Source organism: Phacochoerus africanus, chromosome 11 (genome assembly GCF_016906955.1).
Source record: "Phacochoerus africanus isolate WHEZ1 chromosome 11, ROS_Pafr_v1, whole genome shotgun sequence".
NCBI classification, from domain to species: Eukaryota; Metazoa; Chordata; class Mammalia; order Artiodactyla; family Suidae; genus Phacochoerus; species Phacochoerus africanus.
In genome coordinates, this window is record NC_062554.1 from 38,723,949 (window position 1) to 38,734,819 (window position 10,871).

The window sequence follows — 10,871 nt, forward strand, 5'->3', positions numbered from 1 at the left end:
ACGCCGGCCGGGCGCGCCGGCCGCTCAGAGCTGAGCCGTGGCGGTCCCTGTGCGGATCCGGGGCCGCACCCGGAGCCCACCGGGGCGGCGGATCCCGCGAAGTAGTCGCGGGGAGACTCTGGATCGCGGAGAGGGCGCGCCCCCCTGGCTTGCTAAGGCAGGCGCGGGATTCCCTGGATCCGGGCGACCGACGGCGAGACTTCCTTTCCGGGGGGGAACCCCTAGCTGCCGACCCGGCCCGGGGGGCTCCCTGCTGTCTTGCTGCGGTCTCCGCAGTGACCAGGCGAGGCGCTGGCGGCCCGGCACTGTGGCCAGGCGCCCCCGGTGATCGCGCGGCCCGCCCCTCCCCGCGCGGCTCCCCAGCGCTCTCTGCAGGGTCGAGGTCAGGGCCGGAGTCGCGCTGGGCTTCCGCGGCCACTCCCGCCACCAACGAGGGCCCAGCCAGACCTACTCACCGCAGCTCCGCCAGGCCGCTCCGGGGGCGCAGCACGCCTTCCCCGCCTCCCCTCGGGCGCGCCCGGCCTCTCCCGCAAGCCGGGCAGCCCGGCGCGGCTCCGCCAGCCCCGGGGGCGGCCCCTTCCGAAGGGCGGCCTCCCGGCCGAGAGCGCGACCCTCCGTGGCCCCCGACGCTTTCCGGAGCTCGCGCTGCGCGGACTCCACTCGGAGCCTCCGTGCGCCGCGGGAAAATGCCGGCCCCAGAAAGGGAGGGGGTGGGGAGAGAGGGGAAGAGGGGCGAGCGGGAGCTGGGCCTAAGGTGGGAGGAGGGAAAGATGGAGAGGGGGAAAGGCGGGGAGAAAGGGGCCGAGGGAGAGAAAGCAGACTGAGAAAAAAGAAAAAAGACTGAGAGGGCGGGAGCTCTCGGGCTTCATCCCTTTACCGGGGTCTGTCTAGCGGGTCTCTCACCAGCCCAAGGACGAGGCTGCCTCGGGGCCGGCTTCCAGGCCAAGGGCCTGTAGATGTCAGAGGATCCCCAGAAACCACAGCAGGAAGGGGCTCCGAGCTTCCCCTGGAGTGGGAGTGGGGTGGGCTGGAGCAGCTGTTCTGGTGCTCGGCCCCATCCCAGGTTCCTAACATCCTCTCCTCGCCCACAGCCCAGGTTTCCCTAACTCAGCCAAGGGGTTGGGCTCCCCTCGTCTGGTCTGCACATTTCTGAGCACATGAACCTCTGTGCTATTGGTCTGGGGATAGGGCCCAGCCTGGGGAGGGTGGCCTCACAGATTTCCATAGGTTTTGTTTCCACACGGACCCTGAAACCTGCCCACAGTCTCTCTTGTCCTTGCGAGTCTGAGAAATCTGGATTTCTTTCCCATCTGTCTTTGAGTGTGCTTTTCGCATTCTCCAGACCTAGGCACCTGGCCTCAGGTGCCACGGATTGTAAAGAAGACCCCCCGCACCACCTCCCACACCCCCCACCACCTCCCACACCCCAGCCTGACACCCAGACGTCACACTTGATCACTGACTCGGTTGCCTTTCCCCAGAAAAACCTAAGGTGTATCAAGGTGTCCGGGTGAAGATCACCGTGAAGGAGCTGCTGCAGCAAAGAAGGGCGCACCAGGCAGCCTCAGGGGGAACCGTAAGCATCACCCCTTCGCTTCCTCCCAACTCGCGTCCAACTTCCCGCAGCCCTGTGTCTGGGAGGGTGTAGAAGGCCACCCTAGGCCCAGTTGCCATCCCCAGGCCTGGGTTTCCTCAGCAGTTCTTGTAACTTCCGAGCCCACCTTCTTCCCAGTTCACCACAGGACCTCACAGAGAAAAGCTGGGGTGTGCTGTGGGGCTCAGGATTTGGAGGAGCCTCTCCCTGTCTGATCATACTTGAGTATTAGAGGGTGTTGGTCCATTGCAGAGAGAGGAGCAGGCAGCAGGTAAGTAGGCTGTTATTCTGCAGGAAGACAGCATTATGTGTGCCCTCTCATCCGCAAAGAAAATCTCTCCCGGAAACTTCCTTTCTGGGAGCCCTTCAAGGAGAGAGGATCTGTGGAACATCCCCCCTCCCTCTTCACTCTTCTGGAACCCAGCCTCTGAGGTCTTTGATCTGTAAGTCACCAGGCAGTGAAATGTCCCAGCTGAAGGGGGCCATGTATCCTCAGAGGAGACAGCTTGGAATATAGAACCACCTCCTTAAGATGTAATGAAGCCTTAAGCACTTCCAGGTTATCTCGAGATTGATCTGGGCACGTGTAAGTGTGCCCTGCCACTTTATGTACATCCTGGAGCAGATGGTACTACCTACCGAGAGTGCGCAGGGTAGCAGCAGAACCAATAAACTAGAAGGGGCGCTTCATTGATGAGTGCAGTGCCCTTGATCACCATTGGGTTGGGTTGGGTGTGGATGTTGGCTGTGATGGATGGGGCCTGTGTTGCTAGAGTTAGGACTGGTCCTGTGTCCAGCTTATTGGCATCTGTTTCACAGCAGTTTTTGTGTCTGGTACTGTTTGTGTGCAATGCTCAACTTCATGAAACGGGCCTCTGAGGGCAGAGGCAAATGCCGTAGGAGTGGTGAACACAGGTTCTAGAACTAGTGAATTAAGTTCAGACCTCAAGTCCTCCATGGTGTGACTCCTCCAGCAAGTTATTCGGTCTCGAAGTTCCCTCATCTTTAAATTGGAGATGTGGGATTTTGTGAGGATTAGACGAGTTATCACACATAAGCACTTAGAAGAGTGCTTTCCACTTAGAAAGCACTCAACAGGTATTAGCTATCATTATTATTTGTGAAAAGTAACTAAAATCAAATTTCAACCAGGGATTGAAAGCCACTCAGTAATGTTCATTCACGCCCTTTGCTCAGAGCTCAGTGCTCCGGTGTGGGCTTTGCTGTATGTAAGATGGCTTGTACAACACACACTGACATCTGCAGAAGTGAATACTTTCTATGCAGAATTTTCAGCTAACACCATAAAACGTCCTTCCTTTTGTAGAGGATTTTCCAATGGTTTAAAGCATTTTGGCACACTTACTATTTCTTTTAGTTCTTATAACAGCCAGGGAGGAAAGCAGATCCAGGGATCTATATGCCTCTATCAGTGCTGAAGTTCAAAGTCTTGCAGTTACTAATGTCAGGGCAAAAAGTAGGACCAAGGTCTTCTTAGTTTTAATATTAAAAAAGAAATCTTCCCACCGATTGGCTGCCTAAATTCATCTTTCTGCAGATACAGCAGTGCAGAGTAGGAGCCTGGAAGCCTCAACTATCAATCCTTTCAGTTCAGAGATTATTACAAAATTAATAAAACCAGGAACAAGGGAACTGGGAAATACTAGTAGTACCAAAAAAAAAAAAAAATTCATCAAGATGTTCCTAACAAAATGCAATCTCTCTTTAAGGAGCTTTGGTACCAACTCTACACCTGGAAAAGCCCCACCAGCACATGGCAATTTTATTACTCTTGGCCTCTTACTGATTGGCTTGGCCACTGTTTCTGTTAGTTAACTGCTGGGATGAAAGCAAGGCTAAAACATTTCACTTGTGTATCTGACCATTATCTGTTCCCCGGAGCAATGTGATTTCTCTAAGCTTTTCTGAATTCCTCCCTGAGAAAAATTCAAGCCGTTCTTCTGAACCTGTGCCTTGCAGGAACAGGCAGAGCAAAGCGAGCTCTACTTTGCTCTCAGGAAGATTCTATCCACCCAGAGCCTCCCAGGCACAGAGGAGTAATAGAGGGATGATTTAATTACGAGAGCCAGATGTAGCATCCCTCCCTGGGAACCAGCAGAAGGACCTGGGGGCCTAGGACAGCTCTGAGGTATATTCAGTATGCATAGGTGACAGTTAGCAGGGGGTGTGCACAGCTGCTTCTGGTCTAACCCGAGATCATCTCCGATTTGTTCAGTGGTTGAAGGATGTCTCTGGAAAGCTTTAAGTCAAGGAAAGAGTTCATGTTATCAAATACAGGAAGCAGGAAAAAATGTGTCATCATTTGTCATAAAGTCAGAGCAATATGCAGTTTGAAATTTTAAGAAGGCAGTCCTGAATTGAGACAAATGTTAGGGTCTCAAAACAGGGCCAGGAGCCAGGAGAAACATGTGCATGCCAGATTTGTAAATTTTGTTTAGAAACTGAACTTCAGCCAGATCCGTTTACAAACAGCCTTACACATGTACACGCGTGCACACACCCACCTCTTACCTTTAGGATAAAGGGAAACTTAAAGTAGTACTTATCAAAAGATATAATTTACTGTTTTTTCGACCATTAATTTTTTTTTTTTTAAAACAGCCTTGGTGCGTTTTTATAAATTGTAGATTTGGGATTTTGGTGCTGTTGGAAATCTAAGAGAGAGAAGTCTTTCTTTGTATTCTTGCAGCAAAGTAAGTGAGGGAACCCATGACTAGAAAGATAATATCAAGTAGGATATTGTAAACATACCTGAGGGAGATAACCTGGGGAGGCCTACAAACAGACCGTTCCCGGGAAGGCCTGGGCTTAATGAGAGCTCCACAATGAAGCCGGGTTTTTCAAACCCATTCCTTCCAAGTGCTTGAGCTCAAGCTGCAGCCAAATATTTGCATAAAGAGCTGGTGAAGGCTTCCAGCTTCCTGGTTCATGACATTACAGCGTGGATCATTTTCAAAATTAATACCACCTCCTGTTTGAGCAGCGGCTGGCCGTGCAGTCCCCGGTGGCTTGATGTGCTGGAGTGAGTATACCCTGCACGCCAGCGGAGAGGTGTGCTGAGCTCTGCTTCCTCACACAGACTCTTAGCGCAGTGCTGGTCCCTTTAAACTTTAAAGGCACCACCAGAAACCTAAAGAAAAAAAAAAAAAAAGGCCTAAATTACTTGTACAGTTAATCAATTTAACTGGAAGACATGGGCTGCTTTACTTTGAATAGTTAGAAGAAACAGTCTCCTAAATTTCAGGTATTTAGCTGTCATTGTGAAAAAAGCAACTTTTATAGAAAATAGTAAAAAACTTACAAAGTGCTATTTCCCATCCCCTAACCAGAATAGAGATAAGCTCCAGTTCACGGACTCCAACTCGAAGAAAACATTTTCTATTTGAACGTTTCATAGCTAGTTAGAACATGTGAATGTTTGTAGCTGTCTGGGATGAACAAAATTAGGAATTGTGTCCTTTGGGGGAAACCGATTTCTATGGCTATCAGTCACCAGAGGAAGCTGATGTATGAAAATTTTGAGGAAGGTGATTGACAAAGTTATAGCTAGTTGGATTAAGTAAATCTTAGTCCTCATTCATTTTAAAGAATTTAATAGAAAGGCCCTTTCCTGAGTTTTCTTGAACTGTTAATTTCTGTAATATAAACTCATTTATTTTGTTCAAAATTAATAACCTTTACAATTTAAGTGGGAGAATCTGATATTAGAAAAAAATCCCCAAGCAAAAATAAAATTGAATCTTAGTCAAATACAACTTTGGTTGTGTTTGACAACAGTGAGTATTTTAAGAAGAAAAGACTCTGGCTTACCTTAGCACAGAAGGCAACATGGTTCACGTCAAAATGTCTTAGCTTTCCTTTCACAGAACTTCTATTTCACTTTGCTCTGTGGTCATATTCTTGCTTTCACAGCTGTCCGGAGGCACCAGTGTCCACCTTGCAGATCCAGACTCACCATCTCCCGCAGGTCAGTACAGCCAGCCTTACAATTCCCTCAAAAACACTAAGAAAAGTCTATCTCGCCAGCCTTTCAGTGCTTGATTCAGGGGTTCAGATAGGCACCACCATTTAATTGGAATCCAACCAATCAGAAGGTGAAAAAAAGGCATGGTGACTCCAGATGGAAGCCCAGAGAGGAAACAAATGCAACATTTTGTCCTCATTTCTGCACTGTCTGTTCGCTGCTCTCTGCTCTGTCCCAAGAGCTTGTACTTCCCCTTTGTTCCAGGTCCTCATCTCCACGTAACTAAACTTGATTCAAAGATCAGCACTGTTTCCAGAGACCTATTATCTTTTTTGAATGTACTGCTAGATGGAACACAGAACATCCTGAGGCCCTAGAATAATGCCTTTGCCCTTGTTTTATTTAGAGTCTAGCCGACAGGGGCTTCCCTCCCCCTTCTTTTCTCTCTTCCCAGAAAGCAGTTCAAACAAGTGTAAGTTTTCTCAGCCCATTACGACTAACTCTATTACATAAACACTCCTACCTATGCCACTCAAGGGCTCAGAGTTTAGGCAGGTCATATATAAGGAAACCTGTGCAATGGGAAGCTCCCCGCTGAAGGTGCCAATTTACCTAACCTTTAAAGGAGCCTCGAGACCACAGAAACTCCAGAGTCCTGGCCTTCCTCCGGGGGACACACTCTCCCCCTGTCTTCTTTGAGCATTTAAGGGCAGTAGTTAGAAACAAAGGCTCTTAGTAGTTAGCATGGAAAGGAGTCATGTTTTCAGAATTATTCCGCTTTGGGATTTAACACCTCCTTTTAACTCCATGATCTTGTTTACCACGTTCAAGAAGGAAACATTTTTGCTTTCCGTAATATAAAGCAAGCAGTAGGAATTTGTACTCCCCGTTTCTGTTTTCTGTGTTTCTCATGCACGTTGCCATTGGCAATACTCCTCATAATGTAAGTTACTGAGTAAGTATGAAAAGTTTAAGTAAGCAGTTAACCCTAGATCAGGAAAATTATTTCCCATGGCATCAAATGTTTTCTTAAATCCTCAAGCACCTCTGTAAGTCACTTCTGAAAGATGAGGTGCCCTTGGACTGAAGGTAGGGGCCGGTTATTGGCGCTCGCTCGATAGTCCAAGAAAGTGGAGAGTGGATGCTTGCGCTTGACTGGGATGGTTGGGCAGAGGTGAGATCACCATTCTTTGCTTCTGGCCTGGCCAGTTCCTACATTATTAACCAGATTCATTTCACTGCACTTGAATTAGCTAAGGCAACTGAAAAATCCCAATCGCTTGCCTGTTTACTTTTCTCGAACTTCTTAAGCCCCCTTTCCCCTTAGATATGGTAAATATTCGGCATATAGAACCATACTTCATTCACATCTAGAAGTGCATTTTTTAAACAAAAATCTGTCCTTTTCCCTTTTCTTCTAGGACTGTATTTTGAGCCTGAACCAATTCCTTCCATGCCCAATTATTTCCAGCCCCGAGAATTCTCCAGTTGTGTTTCTTGTGAAGAAAACCCAAGCTGCCTCGACCAGATCTTCGATTCCTACCTTCAGGCAGAGACACACCCGGACCCTTCGCTCACTTCCATGCAAAGTACTCCCCACTGTTTCCCAGACAGCTTCCAGGCTGCCCCTTTCTGCTTCAACCAGAGCCTGGTAACTTATCTCAGTTCTTTACAAAACCTATTATAGCTTATTATAGGCAGAGAGTTTGCATCATCTCATGAGAAATCGTACAGAAACTATCAACAGGGAAATCATCCAGGGAACCATTGAAAACTTAATGGAAGCAGAAACAGCCACACACAGAAGGGCAAGAAACTCTGGGTACACACGTAATTATGACTTCCCCAAGCCGGTCGTACCCAAGTACATTGATGTGTGGCAATAAAAAGAGGTTTCCCAGTAATACTCAGTGAATGCCTTTAAAACTGTAAAGTTGAGACATCTCCTCATTGGAAATCACTGATTTAAATGATAGCCCTTGGATTTTTGAGTTCTAGCAAGTGGAATTAAGGCTGTGTCAACACAGGACAAATTGTCATCTGATGAGGGTTGTTCTTTTTGTTTTATTTTTGATTCTGAATTGACTCTATGAACTGGTTGTTTGGGTCTGGCACAGGCACAAGAGCTCATTTGGGTCTGAGATAGTTGGTTTAAGAAAAAAAAACAGGAGCCCTAATACTTAACGACACTTGGGTTGTCTGTTCTTCGTGGACCTCACATGTCTGAAAATGTGTCCTCACTTAAAATGGAGGAAGGTTTCCATTGATAGACACCAGTTGCTGAAACTCTTTTACATGCTCCGATGGTTTAACCCTTTAAATGGATTTCTTTTTAATGTAAATACTATTATCTTTTGGTTTGTCAAAAATCTGTGTCGGTATCTAAGTTTTAAGGGGATGAGAAATTAAGTCCACATCCAGGGCCCCAGTCCATCCACTTCTCTTCCAAGCTTCCAAGTCAGGCTTTCTCAGGAAGACCTGCAAACCTGCTCAAGAGGAAGCAGAAGGTACCTTTTTCCGTAGGGTACAAGACTGGAGCTGTAACAGTAGTTTCGAGACGTGGACTCTCCCAGACCTGGGCTGCTTGATGATCCAGGTCCTTCCTAGGCGTATTCACCTTGTTCTCCACAGTCAAGGGTGTGGAGAAACCTTCAGGGTGCCACCTGCGGCTTATATTGTGGCGCGCAGCAGGATTTGATACGCAGGTGACTTGAAGCACAATGGAATCTTGTGGTTTAAGAACAAAGCATCCTCTCTCAAGTACGCTCATAACAAAGGAAGCCACCGAAGCAAGGCAATGTATTGTTGGGAAAGAAAGAGGTAAATATAGAGTGCGGTGTCATGAAATCACACAGTCAGAAAGTACAATTACCTCTGCAGACTTGCCTTGAGTGTTTTGTTGTACGGTTTTTTCCCACCCCTCATGTTCTTAACGCGGAGGGAATAAATCCACTCTATTCAGTACGTTGAATCTTATCTAAGTTATCAAGCTTTTTGTTCCCTGGTTTGCATCTCTCTAGACCCCAGGATCGCCTTCGGATTCCTCCACGCTCTCCGGTTCCTTAGACTGTAGTTACTCTCCTGCTCAGCTCCCTGCGTGTGCTCCGGAGAATTACGGCTCTCCGCCTTCTCTGGACCCCAGAAACTGCAGCTACCCCTCAGAAGACTACCTGTACCCTCCCCTGCCCTTGCACGCCCAGTACGACTGCTTCTCCACCGCCCCTGCCTCGGTCTGCTGCTGTGCATCCTGCGAGGCCGAGCACCTGGACCCCCTCCGAGCTTCTGAGTATTTTTCCTACCCCAGCACAGACTGTGTGACCTTCGCTCCCTCAGCGACAGCAGGCAGCGATTTCTACAAGAGGGAAACAAACTGGGACACCTGCTATAGTTAATAGCAAGGACATTAACTGGGAACCTTGGCGTGCCTCTGGCCATTTTTTACCATCTCTCGAGGACAACTCAAAATATGCAGCCCGGTAACAAGATGACGCAGGCACAGGGGTACCTGTCACCATTTTCGATTTTCCGACACTACTTTAGGCATGAAGAGGAAGTCCCCAGACCCAGTCCTAGTGCCACTCCTACTTTGTCTGCTTTCAGTTAAAATTCGTGTAGGGAACATACCATTGTTTTACTTTCCTGTGTAACGAACAAAGGCTAGTTTTTTTTAAACTAATAAATAATTTTGTATCATTAAAAGTTGGCTGCTTTTTAAAAATTTTTCCAATAGTCGTTCCCCTTTCGGTCTGAATAATATCCATCAATCACTAATCACCCTCCAGTATTTCATCTTGCTTGTCCATGAATTGACAGGGGTTTTCATGCGGTGACAGTGTGCCTGGGCTCCCGGGGAAATGGAGGGTACGCACAGCTGTGATGGCCAAAGAGGGAAAGTCAGACTCACCTCTAAACAGAAGCTGCACATCTTGAGGAACATCAGAGAAAGACATTTCTGAATCGTTAGTTTCTCCTATCTAACAGGAGTCAATGAAAGGTGACTGTGACCCCAAAGCATATCTTACCCACAGCAATGTTAACCTATAGATAATTCTCACACATTTCCAAAATCCTGTTTTGTGAACTTTGGGGGCAAACACTTGATCTTTTTTTGAGAGCTACCATGCGGCCACAAAGGTTAGAATTCTTTATTATATTTCTGAATCTCTGCCTGAGGTCCTTAAATATGCATCGCTCATGTTTACAGATTGATGGCTAGGATTGTCTGTGTTGTTTACAACTGAATTTGAGTGTTGACTGCCTCTGATTCATCTGTTTGAACAAGGCCAACTCTCTTTCAAGGTGAAGAGGCTCCCTATCTAGGCTACACCGCTAAATCCAGTTTGCTGAGAGCACTAAGGCACAGAGCTTCATCCCTCAGTGAAGCCTTGGGACATTTTCCACGTGCTAAGCTTCAGCACAATGGCAGAATGCTGGTCCCATTGGCACTGGCCACAGCTACCATTTTCAGAGACCTGTGAGCTAGAACTGTCTAAGGTTTTTCTCACACATCATCTCATTTAATCTCCATAACAACACTGATGGCAAACGGGGAGTCTGAGGCTCAGAGACATTAAGTCACCCAGCCAATAAGTGCCTGAGCCTAGATTTGAAAAACACCAAAGCCTTCCTATTCTCCAGTGGTGAAAAGTTTGGCCATTTGTGGAAGGCTGTCCAGGAATCTGGGGAATCAGTCTCCATTAAACCCCAGCTTCCCTGGACAAAGATGTGTTCCCATCACAAGTAGCCAGAGCTCCCCAGATGGGTGGGACGGTCCCCAGAATACAGAGATGACAAGCAAAAGAGCTGCCAGAATCCCCCACCCTGGCGCCCGAGGGGAAGAAGCTGACCAACCGCCACCTCCGCAGGCTTCTTTCTTTCAATTAGGAGACAGATTTGCTTTCCAAAGGACACTGTCTGATTGTCCCCACCCTGGGACTCCACTAAGTCTTGAGCAAACAGGACAAGTCGCAACCTGCTTCATGGGGTAGATGTGCCAGTGGAACAGAACAATTACTGTCTTTCTGAGATGCCAATAAAACAAAATTTTTAATAGTTTCAAACCAAATTGAAACTGGCATGTTGAAACAAATGTCTGTTGACACAGCCCAAAGCCCCTGCGCACCCTCGGCCCCACCCCCAGCAGCTGTCCCAAAGGGACAAATAGCAGGGAACCCATAGATGTCCGGTGGTTGGCACCACAATTTCTCTCTGCTGGAGGCCACTATTTTTTTTTTTTTTTTTAATTCTTCTCTTCCATCCTCTGCCTTCTGAATGGCTGATCTTGCAGCTCTC

General features: G+C 47.7%; 1 protein-coding gene across 4 annotated transcripts; it reads left to right on the top strand.

Annotated features, from left to right (window-relative positions):
• The first annotated feature begins 775 nt into the window (after positions 1 to 775).
• Positions 776 to 9,278, top strand: POU2AF3 (POU class 2 homeobox associating factor 3). 4 transcript variants are annotated; one of them, XM_047753056.1, is made up of 6 exons: positions 776 to 1,576; positions 1,889 to 2,037; positions 3,575 to 3,743; positions 5,528 to 5,582; positions 7,001 to 7,230; positions 8,600 to 9,278. In XM_047753056.1, the coding sequence occupies exons 5-6, from the start codon at positions 7,033 to 7,035 to the stop codon at positions 8,969 to 8,971; spliced, it is 570 nt and encodes a 189-aa protein (XP_047609012.1). In that variant the 5' UTR covers positions 776 to 1,576; positions 1,889 to 2,037; positions 3,575 to 3,743; positions 5,528 to 5,582; positions 7,001 to 7,032; the 3' UTR covers positions 8,972 to 9,278. The 4 variants fall into 4 exon arrangements, with proteins under 4 accessions (XP_047609012.1, XP_047609011.1, XP_047609013.1 ...); XM_047753055.1 differs by lacking the exon at positions 3,575 to 3,743; XM_047753057.1 differs by lacking the exon at positions 1,889 to 2,037.
• Positions 9,279 to 10,871: the final 1,593 nt, after the last annotated feature.